We start from the raw sequence: 17,478 nt of genomic DNA, 5'->3' as shown, positions 1-17,478 counted from the left end.
ATTGGCTGAAAGTTTAACTCCGGGACTCTTGTAGCCAACCCGGGGCGACGCAGGCGCGCCCCTTACGGGGAAGGCTCGCCCGGGGCTAGTCGCCGGGTGTCACCCCGCGCCAGTTCTGCTGCGGAGTGGCGAGCCAGCGGTGCGGGGCCCGGATCTCTGCACCGTCCCAGGCTTGCCCCGGACGGCTAGGGAGCCCACGGGGCCACTCGGCTCTTGCTGTGCCTAGCTCTTGGCTGTCTCCGAAACTGGGGAATCCCGGGGGAAGCGGGCCAGCCCCGACACTGGGGTCCCTCCGGACAGGGACCTCGATGCTGGGAAGTTAAGGGAAGAGGAAGGAGGCCGATCTTGCGGTCAGCCCCAGATTGCCATCTAGCGGCCTCTCCGGATCCCCAAGGAAACGCTGGGGTCAACTGTCTCGGTTTCATGGCTTCTGGAGGAGACTCTGGCTTTAAAATGTATTCTCTAAGTGGCGGGTTCACAAGGGCCCAGGCTCTCAGGATGACCTGTTGGAGGAGCAGTGCTCTGGCGGGTGTGAGCGAGGGGAGGAGATGTTTGTCTGGGAGTCGCAGGCCTTGCTCATACACCACAGATGTCTGGACTATTGGAATTGAAAGGCAACCAACCGGATGTGCTGATATACACCTGCAGTCCTGGCTTTCGTGAGGCCGAGACAGGAGGATCCCCAGTTTGAAGCCACCCTATCTCAACACACATGCACACAATGGTGTCCAAAGTATAATATTTCAAACTTGCTCCAGTCTAGAAAATGGCTCTGGGTTTGTGGATATTGTTCAGTGGTGTGCTTTGCATGTGTGAGGTCCAGCTACCATCATAAAAGGGGATGGGAGGCTGGGGCCGCAGCTCAGCAGGTAAACGTCCAGTATGGCCTTTCCAAGGGGATGGAGGTTCTGTTCCCTGTATCCACTTGGGACAGCTCACAAGTGTCTGAAACTACAACATCAGAGGATCCCATGTCTCTTGCCTGGCCTCCCAGAGTACTGAATTCATGTGCACATTTCCTGTTCCCACCTCCACATCAAACTTCACATAATTACAATAAAAAAAACTATTTAAAAAAGTCATACTGAACACTTGCTCAACTATGTTCATAGCAGCACTATTCGTAATAGCCAGAACCTGGAAACAACCTAGATGCCCCTCACCTGAAGAATGGATAAAGAAAATGTGGTACATATACACAATGGAGTACTACTAAGCAGTAAAAACAACGACATCATGAAATTTGCAGGCAAATGGATAGAACTAGAAAATATTATCCTGAGTGAGGTAACCCAGACTCAGAAGGACAAACATGGTATGTACTCACTCATAAATAGATGTAAAGCAAAGGATAACCAGACTACAACCCACAGTTCCAGAGAAGCTAGCTAGCAAGGAGGACCCTAGGAGGGATGCATGGATCGCCCTGGGAAGGGGCAATAGATGAGATCTCCATGAGTGAACTGGGGATGAGCGGTGGGCAATGTGGGATGAGAACATAAGGGAATGGGATGGTAGAACTGGATCAGGGGTGGAGTGGGAGAGCAATGACAGAGATACCATGATAGAGGGAGACGTCATGGGGATAGGGAGAAACCTAGTGCTAGAGAAGTTGCCAGGAATCCCCAAATATGACCCCAGTTTGGACTACTAGCAGTAGTGGAGAGGGTGCCTGGGATGGCTTATCCCAGTAATCAGATCGGTGAATACCCTAACTGTCATCATAGAGCCTTCATCCAGTAACTGATGGAAGCAGATGCAGAGATCCACAGCTAAGCACCAGGCTGAGCTCCAGAAGTCCAATCAAAGAGAGAAAAGAGGGATTCTGTGAGCAAGGGGAGGTCAAGATCATGATGGGGAAATCTACAGAGACAACTGAACCAAGCTAGTGGGAACTCATGAACTTTAGACCAATAGCTGTGGAGCCTCCACGGGACTGGACTAGGACCTCTGCATAAGCGACACAGTTGTGTAGCTTGATCTGCTTTAGGGGCCTCCTGGCAGTGGGAGCAGGATCCATCCCTGGTGCATGAGCAGGCTTTCTGGAGCCCACTACCTGTGGTAGGACACTTTGCACAGTCTTGATTGGGGGCGGGGCTTGGACCTGCCTCAACTGAATGTATCAAGCTCTGCTGACTCCCCATAGGAGGCCTTACCTTGTCAGAGGAGGGGATGGGGGGTGGGTTAGGGAGGAAAGCTGGGGGGGGGCAGGAGGAGGGAAGAGAGGGATCTGTGGTTGGTATATAAAATGCATAAAAAAACTTAATAAGGGGGCTGGAGAAATGGCTCAGAAGTTAAGAGCACTGGCTGCTCTTCCAGAGGTCCTGAGTTCTAGTCCCAGCAACCACATGGTGGCTCTCAACCATCTTCTAGTGTGCAGGCAGAACACTGTATACATAATAAATAAAATCTTTTTTAAAAATCTTAATAAAAAGTTTAAAAATATGATAAAGTCTTTAAAGAGAGAATAAAATAATATTTAAAAGATAAGCCATGCAAGGATGGAAAGTACAAAAAAAAAGCTATCCTGAGCTGAGTGGTGGTGCACGCCTGTAATCCCAGCACTCAGGAGGCAGAGGCAGGTGGATCTCTGTGAGCTGGAGGCCAGCCTGGTCTACAGAGCGAGTTTTAGGACAGCCAGAGCTGTTACACAGAGAAACCTTGTCTCAGGAAAAAGAAAAAAACTAAATTAAATAAAAAGCCACACTGAAAACGACCTTTCACACTCTGTGACTTCTTCTTGAACACGTATGTCTACAAGAATTTACGAGATGGACTTCATGTCTGGACCTCTGGGTGTCAGCTTTCCCTGCAGGAGCTGTGTGCACGATGCATCTCCATTTCTGGAGCAGAGACTCTTTCAGGCTATCCTATGACTTGCCCTGATCTTTAGCACATGATTATAGACTTGCACCAGCACCAGGAAGCGAGTGGCATTAATTCTTATCTCCTCCACCCTTACACTGACTGAATGCTTGAGACAGGAAGCATTTTAGATTTTTTTTTAAATGTTTAGGGTATTTGCATAGACTACAGGTTGGGCTTAACTAATCCGAATAGATGGAACTATCCATTTCAGATTAGGGGTGCCAACCTGTATCCACTTAACACTGTTGATGAAGCCAGGGCTCAATGAGGCTTAACACAACCAACCATAGCTGGGAAAGAGAGAGAACAGACTGATTTTTTTTTTTCCAAGACAGGGTTTCTCTGTGTAGCCCTGGCTGTCCTGGAACTCACAGAGATCCGCCTGGCTCTGCCTCCCAAGTGCTGGGATCAAAGACGTGTGCCACCACCGCCTGGATGTCATTCCACTTTCAATGTAAGGATTTCTGCTTCTGCATCCAGTCCCAGCGTAATGCCTGGTCCAGAGAAGATGCATCAGAAATCTGCTCCATCCATTTGTCAATAAACAGCGAGGACTACTCTAGAAAAACAATGTCCCTGCTTGCAGATGGAAATCAAGTAGACGTATGCCATTTCTAAGTTCTGCTGAGGAAAATTAAGTAGGCAGGAAGATGAGCGTGAGTGACTAGGAATTCAGATAGTCAGGGAGAGCCGCTTTGAAGAGGTAACGTTTATACAGTGACTGAAGGCTGGCCATCCTGACATACGCCTTTAGTGCTAGCACTTAGGAGGCATGTTGATCTCTGTGAGTTCAAGGCCAGCTAGGACTTTATAGAAAGACTCTTCCTCAAAAACAAAACAAAACAAACAAACAAACAGAAAAGACAGTGACTTGAAGTAAGCTAGGGAGTGTGTCGCCTTTTATATCTAGAGGAGGACCATTTGTGAGTGGGGCTGAACACTGCCAAGGTCCCACATGAGTGTGTACAGCATATCTGAGCAACAGTAAGCCTGGTGGACAGATGGACTAAAGCAAGAATTCTGGGGATGGGGCTGTAGATTAGACTAGAGCATTTTCCTAGCATGAACAAGGCTCTGAGTTCAACTTCCAGTACTCTGTCTCCAAAAGGGTCAGGGGGCAGGGAATTTGGATGCATTTGTTCTGACTAGGATAGGCAGTGGAATGAAAATGTCATAGATTCTAAAAGAGTGTATGGTATACCAAGCAAAGGAGGGAGGCCAGGGTCCCATAAATGGAGGCTTGGACTTGGAGGGTGGGGTTAGGTAAAACACATGCACATAGAATAAAAATAAACATATCTTTTAAAAAAGGAACTTCTGCCTTAATGTTGGTAACTTCAAATGCCTGTGAGTCAGTCACTTGAGTGGAAATGTTGAAGGGCAGGAGAGTGATTCAGAGAAGACAGTTAGCCTTAGAAAGTTGAAGCTGGGCATGAAGTCAATGCAACGGATGGCGTTCAATGCTTTGCCAGAGGATGGCATCACCAGAGAGAAGAGAGAGCAGGTTAGGGGGCTGAGGACTAAGTGTTGGATGCTCAAATATTCAGAGGTTGTGGAAATGAGCTAATAGGGACCAGAAAAGGGCACATGGCCAGTGGGGTGGATGAGAACTGAGAAAAACCAGTGCCTCTTCCTTAGGGAAGACTATTTCAAAGTGCAGATGACTAACTGTGCTGTGGAATAATCCTTCTGTACACTGTGAAGATGTGTGCTCTCATTGTCAATAAAAAGCTGATTGGCTGATGGCTAAGCAGGATTTTCAGGGCAGAGAGAATGCTGGGAAGAAGAGGAGTGGAGTCTTGGAGTCAGGAGGAGATGCCACGAGAGGCAGAGCGAACAGGACGGGAAGTACATACATCAGGTAAATGAGCCTCGTAAATGAGCCTCAGGGCAGCCCTTAATAGAAATGAGTTAAATTATAAGAGCTAGCTAAAAATCAAGCCTAAGCTACTGGCCAGGCATTTATAATTAATATTAAGTGTGGTTATTTGGGAGCAGCTGGCGAGACAGAGCTGAAGGTGGTCCTGATGAAAAACTCTGCCTACATAACTGTTGAGGTAAACATCCTCTTCTCTAGGGACTCAACTACTAGTTCAGCTTAGGGACTAGCTATCTCTTGGCTGTCTTCCAGTCAGTAAGCCCTGGATGAAAATGAATGCCTATGCCCTAATATCCCTCGGCTCTGTTGTTTCTAGCAGGTGGGTGGGTGGAGATATAGGTGTGTGCCATGTGGCTCATTCTGCAATTCCCCCATCCTAATATCATCTTGCATGAGAACATTCACATGTATTCATGGTGTATGTGGAGTTTCTGCACTACCACCGCCTCTTAGAATAAAGAACCATCACAAGAAGAAGGAACAGGAAGAGTGGAGAGTGTACCAGATCTGGTCCAACTCCACACCCCATGCGTTGGCCTCAGACTTGTGGAAAACACTTCTACAGGATGCTGGGGCAAGCTGGCACTGACACACACACACACACTCACACACAGCAGCCAGATGTAGCGTGGAAGAAATAAGACCCTGCTTCAACAAGGTGTTAAGATAGAACCTACTCCTAAAAGATGTCTTGTGGCCTCCACATCCATGCCTACATTCACACACAGATAAAAATTAATTTAAAAATGTTCCCATCTCCCAAAGCAGAGAAAGTGCCTGTATTCTAATAACTCTTAAATAACCCATGAGTCTGTGCTTAGAAACAAATGGAAAAGCTTTCCTGAAAACAGTAAATGCTAAGGAATAAACAGAAGAAGTGTTTTGGTGTCTAAAGATCACCGTTGTCAGGTGGTGGTGGCGCATGCCTTAACTCCCAGCACTAGAGAGGTGGAGACAAGAATATAAGGCAGGTAGAGACAGGATCTCAGCCCCCCTTTTGGTCTGAGGATCCAGAGAGATAAGAACTCTCTGGTGGCTGCTGCTCTGCTTTTCTGATCTTTCAGCTTTCACCCTGATATCTGACTCCTGGTTTTATTGATAAGATCACGCTTCATCTGGTACCCAACTTTTGGGGCACAAATTCACGAAAAAGCCCCTTGCCTGTGACTTTGCAGCCTCTGGCACATACCAGAGGTACACATGGGGGCTCCTGCCGAGTCACTGCCCCACTGGCTAGGTTTTCCTTTTCCCCCCAGGCCAGCTCTGCCATCAGGCAGCTCCTGCCGCACATGCTCCCCCCTCCCCCAGCATCCCCTGTGTGCTTTGGACAACAGGCTCCCTATCCCAATGGGTTGTGGGCTTTCCCTGGACCCCCTCCTCGGGCTGCTGCCACACTGCCTTAACACCCACTCGGGCTTCTGCTGATCTATGCAGCAGCAGTCAGCCTCACTTCACCATCATCTACACCATCATTTGTCAGCAGATTTTGTGAGACAATTGGAAATCCTTAAAGGGGGGAATTAGTTTAAAAAAAAAAGAGAGAGTTTTTTCCCCACGTTAAAAAATGGGAACCACTGTTAAGATGGAGGGAGTTAGGTCTCTGTATGATTACACAATGGATGGTGGGAGGGGAGGATTGCTATTGCTTGGGTTTATAATTGAATACCCAGAGAACTTGAGGATGAAGAACTGAGAGGTATAAGGGGACTTAGAGGAGGATTTTGACTTGAGAATTTGAGGACGAGATGGAAGATGAGGAAGAGCCAGATGGGGAAGTACTAGATGGGTAAGAACAAGATGAGAAGAACTTAGATGATGAGGCAGAATTAAGATGAGAGAATTAAGATAGAACTTAGAGGGGACAGCAGATAAAGGTAGAGAGAAATCAGGCAAGAAAGAAGCTAGGCATGAGAACAGAACTGAAGCTGTGTAGACAGAATTTTATCCCAGAGGAATAAAGTAAATGAACAAAGAACTTGGTGTACTTAGATCCTTTTCCTGAAAATAATTCTCGCAGTTTGTAGCTTCTCTTCTGGGCCTCTGGGAAGAATATTATTAAGGCTTGTTCATTAATAATATTCAAAAGGGTGGGTGGTTTTTGGTCATTTGTGGGTTATGGATATTTGTCATCATTTAGGAAGGTTGGTTACAACTTGTTATTGGTAATGGTCAGGGAAAAAGTTGAACACAGGAGATTAGATTCAGGGTTCTCATTCTAAAAAGAAAAGGGGGGCTGGATATAGAAATAGGATAAAAGACTGGGCAGTGGTGGTGCACACCTTTAATCTCAGCACTTGGGAGGTAGAGGCAGGTGGATCTCTGTGAGTTCAAGGTCAGCGTGGTCTACAGAGCAGGTTCCAGGACAGGCTCCAAAGCTACAGAGAAACTCTGTCTCAAAAAACAAACAAACAAACAAACAAACAAAAAACCAAACTAAAACAAAACAAGAGAAAGAAATAGGATAGAAAGGTAGATTATTAAATCTACTTTAAAAAAGCAATTACTATTTTTAAATATTTTACATTGGCTTGATTTTTTATGTATTGATACAAATTTAAGGTTATTTTAGTTAGAACATATTGTACATATTTTTCTACTCTTGTTCAAAGTATTGTACCTATACAGCTCATCTAACAATGTAACATAAGTTTCTAGTCCTTGAAAATTATTATTACAAACCATTTAGGATATAAAGAAATGCAGGTTAATAGTCACCTGTTACAATCTAACTTGTAGTCATGTTAGGTATATTCTCAAGATGAAACAGATATATTTTAGGTAGGCAAGTGGTCTTCAAACACTTTAGAGATCTATAGAATAGGGCATTTAAGATATTTTAATAACTTACATTTTTTCTTGTGTGTGACAATGAGACATGTCCACTCTTAGCAGCACCAATCTACTTCAGAGAAGATGATGGGCATCAAAGAAACTCCATATGGAGTTTACTTTCTTTGTAGCAAAAGGTAGCCACTGGGCAAGAAACTGCCCTTGCCTTGACTGCTGACAGTAAGTATGCTGTCCAAATTGGACAAGCAGGACAGAAAAGAAATTGACTGCAGAACTTTGCTAAGACAAGGTGGGACAGTTCTTCAAAAATACTGGGTTTTATTGATAGGACTAATTAGGATTGTGCTTCAGATATTGTCATGATTCAACGGTTGTTTTTTTGTAATAGAAGAATTCTGGTGAGTGGTTTTTCATTTCCTGTTGTAGAATATTAATTTAAGATGTGCTACATTTATTTATGCTGTGGAACATATGGTTAATGATGCAAAGATGTGTTGCATTCCTTTATGTTGCATTTGTTTAACTCAGTGAAGCTGTGTTACTTTGCCTGTCTAAAACACCTGATGGTCTAATAAAGAACTGAACGGCCAATAGCAAGGCAGGAGAAAGGATAGGCGGGGCTGGCAGGCAGAGAGACTAAAGAGAAGGAGAAATCTGGGAGGAAAAGGAAAGAGAAGAGCAAGAGAACAAGGAGAGGAGGATGCTAGGGGTCAGCCATCCAGCCATCCATGGAGTAAGAGTGAAATTAAGATATACGGAAGTAAGAAAAGGAAAAAGCCCAGAAGCAGAAGGTTGACAGGATAATTTAAGTTAAGAAAAAACTGTCTAGAAACAAGCCAAGGCCAGGCATTTATAAGTAAAAATAAGCCTCCGTGTGTATATTTATTTGGGAGCTGGGTGGTGGCCCCCAAAGAGCCAAAGAGCAAAAACAACAAAACAACATTTTCCTTCTTAAAAAAAGATTTATTTTAAGGGCTGGAGAGATGGCTCAGAGGTTAAGAGCACTGACTGCTCTTTCAGAAGTCCTGAGTTCAATTCCCAGCAACCACATGGTGGCTCACAACCACCTGTAATGAGATCTGGTGCTCTCTTCTGGCTTGCAGTCCTACATGCAGACAGAACACTGTTTACATAATAAATAAACAACATAATAAATAAATATTTAAAAAAAAAAGATTTATTTTAAATTTTGTGTTTGTCTGTCTGTGGGTATGTACAAGTGAATGTAAAGGCCAGAAGAGTGCATCAGATCTTCTGGAGCTGGAATTACAGGCAGTTAGGAGCCGCTCAACATGGGTGCCTGGACCCAGGTTCAGATCTCTCTCTCTCCAACCTCCATAAATGGTTTTCTTTGCTTCCCAGCAGGAGGTCATCCTGTAGGCCTCCAGCATCTTCTCTACTTGGTGAGATTGAGAGACATACAGCTGTCCTTTCCCTTTCTTCATAGGACGGCCTAGTGGAACTCTGTCACCTAAGCTGGAGATGACCAGTGTTGTTAGGGAACACTCAGGAGACCAGGCATCCCTGCGAGCATCCCTCACAGAAGGGGAGCAAGGAATAGACAGCCTCATCTGAGGGTCCAGCTACCACTTCCCATTTGCCTGTGCACAATCCTGCCCTAGCTGCTCATGGCCTATGAAAGGGGTGGAAGGCTGACTGGGGTTGGAACCCCAGTGATGAAGCTTTCATGAACCATCACCATGCTGGGGTGGGCTTCTCAGGTGATACCGGTGCCTGAGTGTTATGGAATATTACTTAAACTATGTAGAGATGCGTTACCTTTGTTTCACCTTGCCTGCCTAAGGCACCTGATTGATCTAATAAAAAACAGAACAGCCAATAGTGAGTGTGCAGAGGAACAGACAGGGGTGGTGGGCAATTTAGGCTTAAAAGGAAGAAAGAATGAGGGAGTAAGAGAGGGAGATTCCTGAGGTCAGCCAGCTAGGCAGCTGCCAGACAGACAGAGACAGAGTAGTAGGACATACAGAATGAAAAAAGACCTGAGACAAAATGTAGATGAAGAGAAACAGGTTAAATTAAGTTATAAGAGCTAGTAATAATGAGCCTAAGCTAAGGCCAAGCTTTTTTTTTTTAAATGATTTATTTATTATGTATACATAGTTCTGCCTGTGTGCCAGAAGAGGGCGCCAGATCTCATTACAGATGGTTGTGAGCCACCATGTGGTTGCTGGGAATTGAACTCAGGACCTCTGGAAGAACAGCCAGTGCTCTTAACCTGAGCCATCTCTCCAGCCCCAGGCCAAGCTTTTATAACTAATATTCTGTCACCGTGTCATGATTTGGGAGCTGCGCCACCTGAGCCACCTGTGTCCCTGGAAGTCCCCCAGTAAACTCACTTGTTTATCAGGTTAGACTTGGTCTGTCAGTGAACTGATGTTTCTGTATATTTATTAGGAAAACACAGTAGATGTCCTAGGTGTCTCCCCCACCCCCCAGGGAGATGTGAGGTGCTTTCCGGGCAGAGCTTGTGGGGCTCAGATGGGAGAAGAGCCTGGGGCTGAGGTGAGGCCCTGGTGTCCAGCTGGTTGTACACTCTGGCTTTTCTGTATCACCCATTGAGTATTTTGTGCCTCTTTTTCTCAGGGGCAGGGTTGGGCAAGGCTTCTGACTTGTGTGGAAACTAGGCCTGGTCTGGACCTGAGTGACAAGGAAGGAAGAGAAACTATTATATTTTATAAATATTTCCTCATATCAGGTGGTTTCCACTTCTCGTGTACTCTTTCCTATCCCCGAGTACAGTATTTATAGAGGCCCCAACTTCTGGCAATGTGCAAGTGCCGAGCGAAGGGAAGCCTAGGTACTGAGAAGCTGTCTAGACAGCCCGGCATCAGTGTGAGTGGGGAAGTCCCCAGTGCTTCAGGAGCAAGGCCAGCTGGTCGTGGCAGGTCCCATGCCCCCGTCCCCTAGGAGGGGCAGACACTGTGTAGGAAGGACAGGGAAGTGAAACAGCTCTGCTGTGGCTTTGCAGCGCTGGAGACGGAACCCAGGCAGCTAGGTAAGCTCTGCCTCTGAGGCACACTGCCGCCCCAGAATCCCAGCAGTGTCTGCCCCACGCAGTCCTGCCTGCCTTACCGCGATGCAAAGGTCGAGGGGAGAGGTCCTTCAATCACATTTCAGTAGCTAGGGTAGATGGCCCTCCACGGGTCCAGCCTCACGGCCTCCTGTACTCTCAGGTCACGAGGCTCACCTGAAAGCCTTCTGGGCAGCTAGCTGCTCTGGCTAACTTACCTGCCCTATGGTCCTGGCTGGCTTTCTTAAGGTTCTTTCTTGGAGCAGTTATCCCACTGCCTCAGCCCTTGACACAGCTCCTTCATGGCAGTGGGGAGTGGACCAGTGGCCTCTGGCTGCCAGCTGGGGGTCAGGGCGGTCAGGGGGTCAGGCCTCACTGGTGCTAAGTTCAGCTTCACTTACCTGCTTATCCAAGGTCCAAGCAAGCCTTGGACAGGATATTCAAATCACACAGTACCCTGACACAAATGCAAGAGAAAACCGTAGGAATAGGAAATGTGTCAGTACTCAGACATTTATTACATCCTAAAAAGTCCACTGGTGTTATTTTCCATATGTACATGCTCCTATGGGTAGACCCCCATCAAGTCCTATCTGTCCACCTTCCATGGGGCCAAGCAACTCCAAACTGACCAACTATTTGATGAAGGAAGAAGAACTGGAGGAGGTGGCCCAGGGCTGATGGGACTGGATGGAGAGAGGGACAAAGTGCAGAGTGGCTGGGCTTGGCTCCTACCGCCTAACCTGGCAGGGGCACATGGCAGGCACTGCAGGGTTGGCACAGCAGGGTTGGCTCCATGCCTCCCCAGGGCTGCCAGGCTGAAGGCAGAGGCTACGGCTTATGCCTGGGTCACTCTCAGCTTGGAAGCTCAGGAATGAACAGTAGAGGAAGAGAGTCTCGAAGCCTGAAGTGGATCCCAGCAGGGACTAGAGAAGTTCTCACTTCCCCCATCAAGCAGCAGCAACAGCAGCTTGCTTTGGGCCTGAAGATATCTGTGGCCCTTGAAACGGGAAGCGGTGCCTGGAACGCCCGGTGGAAGTGATGGTCCTGATCTCCAGGGACCTGCCTTAGTTGACTTCGGAGGTGGGTATAGGGTCTGTAGGACGGGGTGTGGACAAGAGAGGCACTGGGGAGGTGGCCTCGATGAGTGCAGGGTTGAGGATGATGGGCAGAGTCATGGGTGGCACTCCCACCTGCAGTGGGGAAGTCAGGGGCTGTAGGATTAGTGGGGGTTGGGCCAGTGGGGGAGGTCCCTCGGGGGGAGGACTCAGTCTGCTGGGGCTGGGGGCCACGGGCGATCCGGAAGAGCTGCTGCTGGCGGCTCGGGGAGCCTCAGGCTTCTCTGAGTCTGTAAGGTAAACAAAGGCACTGGCTGCAGTCAGACTTGCTGGTTGGCAGGAGAGGACCCTCAAGCTTCCTCTGTCCCTCCCACCTCCTCAGTTGTGAAGCTGGAACCTCCTCTTAAAACTCACATCATGTAAAAAAAAATACATTAAAACATAAATAAAAAAACAAAACGAGTTTCAATTTAGCCTCTAAATACAAACTCTATTTATAGACTTGGTTATTGAATGATGTAAGGTGTAACAAAATGCATTCATCTGTCAATATAAAAACCCACAACTCATTTCAGGACGCTGCAGCTTCTTGGCTCTACCTTTTGCTCCTTCACTGTACCCCTCCCTCAGTAGGTCAGTTTTGGTCTGGACGTTACATGCATTCCTGACAGGACTTTGTATAGTGGCGCAGGCCTCTCCCCTCAGCCTAGAGAGTTTATCACAGTGTAGCTGGTCCTGCTGTCTCCCATAGGAAAGCAGGCAAACAGGATTCTCACAATGACTTCTTCCCAGGCTTCCAGCCACATCACAGCAGTAATCCTAAACTGCCCCGGGGATCTTCCTAGACTCACCAACCGACCATCTCTGAGGAACTCACCACAGGCCCCCACTTCTGAGGGTATCTCTGAGGAAAGTGGATGGCCAGTTATCCTGGGGTCACCAGCAACAGGAGTCAGGTGGGTGGAGGCCAGAGGTTTTTGGCTGTGAGGTTCCGTGGGCGTGGGCATGGGGTCTGGAGAAGAGAATCCAGATGGTGGCACTCAGTACTTTCTCTCCTGCAGGATCTTGGCTACCCACCAGCCCTCCAACAACACCCCTGGGAACAGGGTCGCAGGTAGCTAAAGCTAGCTTCACATGTACCCCAAGATGGTGTAACTAGATTCTCCTGCCTTCAGCTCCTAAGTACTGGGGCTACAGGTGTGTGCCACCATGACCAGTGGAAAGCTATTACTCTGTCCATCCTCCAGTGGACAGAGAAAATGAAGCTTTGAGGATTCCTTGTGAGATTAGAGCAGATCTTACCCTGGATGACAGTCTGCTTGAAGAGCTCATCACGTAAGTGTGGCAAAAAGCAATCAATGCGCTCCCAGGTAATCTCCCAGAGGGCAGAGGGACCACCTCCTCTCGCATCTGCACTGTGGAAGATCTCTGCCGTGTCCATCACCAGAAGCATGTTCTTCAGAGACTCAGGGATTGCTTCTGACTGCAGGCAGCAGTGGGACCAGGGGACAGGAGAGGTAAGTTGGAGGCAGCCATGAGGGGCAAACAGCAAGTCTTCTCAGCATGTGGAAGAGGAAGTGCTCAATGGGAATTGGGTCAAGGCAGAACATACCAGCAAATCACTGGAGCCTGCATGCATGTACTTGTCCATGAAGTCCAGGATGGTGAGCCACAGGGCAGCAAAGGTGGACAGTGACAGCAGTGGAGACAGGTGCTGCAGGAAGACCTAGAGCCCACCAGCCAGCCCCTTTTAGCCAAGGGTAGTGGAGAGCTTCTGTGGCCCTCTCCAAAGCCGAGGGAAGCTGGTTCCAACTTGCAAATATTCAATCAGAGGTTCCTCTGAAATCCAGACCCCCCTGAGTCCCTGGGCAGCCTCAACAGCTGGGGTTCTGATCACTTACATGTCATCTTTGGGCCCTATGAGAAGGCCTGGCTTCTCTATGGGAAAAGGCAGGCGGGGGAGAGGAGGTGGATGCAGGGTGGTGAGCAGTACCTTTGAGAGCAGTGTGGAAGCCCTCATCCGGGTCTCCTCCATTCCACCCACATCTGCAGGGCTGATATTTTCTAACAGCTTGGTCAGTAGAGGAAACAGCACCTGGTAGGTAAACATCCAATGTCAACTGAGCCCAGTCAGCTGGACAACTTTGCCCCAGGGAAGCTGGGTCTGGGTGGATGGGCATAGAACAGCAGAGAAGATCTGATGCTGGTGAATGGCAGGAGCTCTTGGGTTGCCTTTCTGCCTTATGATCTGAATGTTCTCTGGAGAGCAGTAACAAGTCGTACCTTGTTAAAGCAGGACTCCCATTCCAGGGCATCTAGCTTCTGTAGGTCATGTACCAGAAGCGCTCGCTGCAGGTACGTCAGGGCCTGCATCCGCACCTGGCGCCGGGCGTCACAGCACAGGCAGGCAATACCTGAGAGTGAGAGCAGGTCAGGGTCTCCCGGGCTTTGGTCTGGTGCTCCACAAGCTTCAACGTCACCCGTCCCTACCTTGCATCCTTCCAAACCTTTACCCCAGGTTACCTTGTAATAAAGGGCACCAGCAGTGGGCCCAGAGGGTGCGTGAGTCAGCGTCAATCTTCCGACCCCCAGACTCCAGGGGGCGCTGCTCCTCTGCCCACGAGCTGTAGATGGAGGCGGCCCGAGTGTGCAGGGTGTGCATCAGATCCAACAACTGGGATGAGAAGAGTGTAGGATATGACTAGGGCTGTTCTCTTGGGCCCCTCCCTCCCTCCCTCCCTCCCTCCCTTCCTCCCTCCCCAACTACCCCTGACTGGGTCTTCAAGGGACCCTCAGAACACGCTAGCCATAGTCCACTCCTCTCACAACTTCCTCTGCTTCAACGGGAGCTCACTGCTCTAGTCCTGGTGGTGTCCCTCAGAGGAAGGAAGTCAAGAATAGAAGATATGTACACTGAGACCTAAGATCCTGACATTACAGTGAGAAGGGCACTTTCGAGTTCTGAATTTTTAAAACGTATTTATCTTTATGGTGTTTTGTTTGTGCACTGGATCCCTGGGACTGGAACTATAGATGGCTGTGAGCTGCCATGTGGGTGGGGGACCAAACCCAGATCTCTTTACTGCTGAGCCATCATCTCTCTGGCTCCAAGAACGACACTTCACCCTACTTCACACTGTTGATGGAATTACTTTATTAATCTCATTAAATAAAAACACTTTGTGTGTGTGTGCACGCGCCACAACATGTGTGTGGAGGGAACATGTAGGACGCGGCTCTCTCTTCCCATCACGTGGGCTCTGGGGTTGACTCAGGTCACCAGCCTTGGCAGCAAGCACCTTTATCCACCTGAGCCATCTGAGTCATGGCAACTGTCCTTGTTAACCTCATCTGGGGCTAGTGAGCTGGCTCAGCAGGGAAAAGTGCATGCCATATAAGCCTGGCACCTGAGTTGGACCCTGGAGCCCGTGTGTAGGTAGGAGAGAAAGCAGCTCACAAGTCCTCTGACCTCGCATGCTGGGGGATGGTCTGTATGTCAAATTGCTCTGATTGGTCAATAAATAAAACACTGATTGGCCAGTGGCCAGGCAGGAAGTTTAGGTGGCACTAACAGAGAGGAGAATTGAGAGAACAGGAAGGCGGAGGGAGTCACTGCCAGCCGCCACCATGACAAGCAGCATGTGAAGATGCCCGTAAGCCATGAGCCACATGGCAAGGTATAGATTTATGGAAATGGATTAATTTAAGCTATAAGAACAGTTAGCGAGAAGCCTGCCACGGCCATACAGTTTGTAAGCAATATAAGTCTCTATGTTTACTTGGTTGGGTCTGAGCAGCTGTGGGACTGGCGGGTGACAGAGATTTGTGGTGACAGAGATTTGTCCTGACTGTGGGCCAGGCAGGAAAACTCAAGCTACACTCACATGCATGCCATGGCACGCATGCCCACACACAATGAGAAACTTAAAAAACAGAGCAAACCTCAGACTCAGAGGTTTCCATGGCCAACAGGTCATGGCCACATTTTTTTTCATCAATTTTCTTTTTTAAAAAAATTAATCCCCCATGCCCCCCCCCAAAACTGGGCTTTTCTGTGTAGCCCTGGCTATCCTAGAACTTGCTCTGTAGACCACACTGACCCTGCTTCTGCCTCCCAAATGTATTTATTCTGTTTTTTTTTTTTTTTAAGATTTAATTACTTTTATACTGTATGGGTATTTTGCCTGCAGCACGTCTGTGTACCATGTATATGTAGTGCCTACAGAGGCCAGAAGAAGGTACCACAGTCTCCTGAACCTGGAGCTACAGATGATGTGAGCTGCCATGTGGGTGCTGAGAACTGAATCTGGGTCCTCTGGAGGAGCAGTCAGTGTCCTTAACTGCAGAGACACCTCTCCAGCCTCCAAATGAACTTATTCTTAGAAATTTGTGTGTACATGTGTGCCCGTGTGACTTCAAGTACACCATGTGTGCACAGGTGCCTGCAGAGGCCAGAGAGTGTTAGATTCCCTGGGACTGGAAATAATTACAGCAGTTACAGCTATCTGATGTGGGTACTAGGAGCTGAAGCTCGAACTCACAGAGATCCGCCTGCCTCTGCCTCCTGAGTGCTGGGGTTAAAGGCATGCACCACCATGCCTGGCTTTTCATCACCTTTCTAAGGCTATTCTGAAGACAATTGTTTCTCCATTTATCTAGTCAGATAAAGCAAGCCTGAACAAGCAATAACTATGGAAGGATAGATAAAATGCTAGAGATGTAGCTGCCTCTAGTAAGGGGAGCTCTGGCTGCATATAGGAATAAATGGAAGCTCAATCTTATCAACCCATCTTTTTATATCTTCTGAACCTTGTATCATGTGCATCTATTACACAATAAGTAAGTGAAGTCTTTAAATATATAAATTGAACTAAGGGTCTTCTTGCACACGCTATGCAAGAATTCTACACTGAGATAAATCTCCAGCCCCCAAAATATTTAATTTAGTGCCAGGTGTGATGGCACACACCTTTGATTCCGGTACACAGGAGGCAGAGGCAAGGAGATCTCTGTGAGTTTGAGGGCAGCCTGGTCTACCAGGGAGTTCCAGGTGAGCTAGCACTACATAGTGAGAGCCTGTCTCCAAATGATCAAGCACACTGTAAGCAAAGACTTATAGATGGTTTTGGATAAGGGGAACACTGTGTGTGTGTGTGGGGGGGGGGGTTGAGGGGATGGGCAGCACACACTGGATATTTCTTCTGGGTTCTGACTTTCCCTGGAACTGCCCAAGCTGAGTCTCAGGTGCAGAAGAAGTAAAGGGTGCCATACTTACGTCCTGACTGACCTGTAAAGACACCGTATGGTAGCTGGCAGGCACGCCTTCATCCTCCTCCTCATCACTATGTCCACCCCGAGTGGCATGTTGGTTGGAGGTACGGGGTCGCCTAAGCATTGAACCCTCCTTGGGTTTCTTCTTGAAGCGGTTCCCTTTGCTGTCATATTTGTGACTCTTGCCACGTTTATCCTGGGACTTGCACCCTGAGCAGAGCCAGACTCACGTCACCTTCCCACAGCCTTAGGACAAAGATGCTCTGCCTTTCTCTCCTCTCTACCTGACCCCCAACTGTCCCTTCAATAGGTGACTTACCACCATTCAGACTGGCCTCTACAAAGATGCGGAGAGTCTTGACGCAAAGTTCAAAGTTGTCAGGGGTGATGTGAGCAGCATCACGAACAATGAAGGACAATGACTCCACACACTTGAGCAGGGACTTAGTGTCGTGTGGTCCCAGGTCCAGGCCCACCGTGAGGCTGTACTGATTAACCAGGGGGGAAGGGCATGGCCTGCTGAGCCCTGCTCCTGCTCTGGGGGTGTCAATGTCATCCTTCCCCACCTGTAAAATAGACAC

General features: G+C 48.1%; 1 protein-coding gene across 28 annotated transcripts in view; it reads right to left on the bottom strand.

The window, feature by feature from the left end:
* Positions 1-11,063: 11,063 nt before the first annotated feature.
* Gbf1 (golgi brefeldin A resistant guanine nucleotide exchange factor 1) overlaps positions 11,064-17,478 on the bottom strand; it is a 153,548-nt gene continuing 147,133 nt past the window's right edge. For 15 of the 28 annotated variants that reach the window (XM_076563236.1, XM_076563237.1, XM_006988223.3 and 12 more), the window contains 9 exons: positions 17,217-17,463; positions 16,914-17,107; positions 14,150-14,300; positions 13,910-14,040; positions 13,620-13,721; positions 13,239-13,352; positions 12,929-13,109; positions 12,504-12,638; positions 11,064-11,916 (listed from right to left, as the gene is read on the bottom strand). In XM_076563236.1, the coding sequence (XP_076419351.1) occupies positions 11,636-11,916; positions 12,504-12,638; positions 12,929-13,109; positions 13,239-13,352; positions 13,620-13,721; positions 13,910-14,040; positions 14,150-14,300; positions 16,914-17,107; positions 17,217-17,463 (1,536 nt within the window). In that variant the 3' untranslated portion in view covers positions 11,064-11,635. Of the gene's footprint in view, positions 11,917-12,503; positions 12,639-12,928; positions 13,110-13,238; positions 13,353-13,619; positions 13,722-13,909; positions 14,041-14,149; positions 14,301-16,901; positions 17,108-17,216; positions 17,464-17,478 lie in introns of all 28 variants that reach the window. The other 13 variants (XM_076563224.1, XM_006988221.3, XM_006988222.4 and 10 more) reach the window with 1 other exon arrangement.

This window comes from Peromyscus maniculatus, chromosome 1, assembly GCF_049852395.1.
Source record: "Peromyscus maniculatus bairdii isolate BWxNUB_F1_BW_parent chromosome 1, HU_Pman_BW_mat_3.1, whole genome shotgun sequence".
NCBI classification, from domain to species: Eukaryota; Metazoa; Chordata; class Mammalia; order Rodentia; family Cricetidae; genus Peromyscus; species Peromyscus maniculatus.
This window is presented reverse-complemented; position numbering and strand designations above follow the sequence as displayed.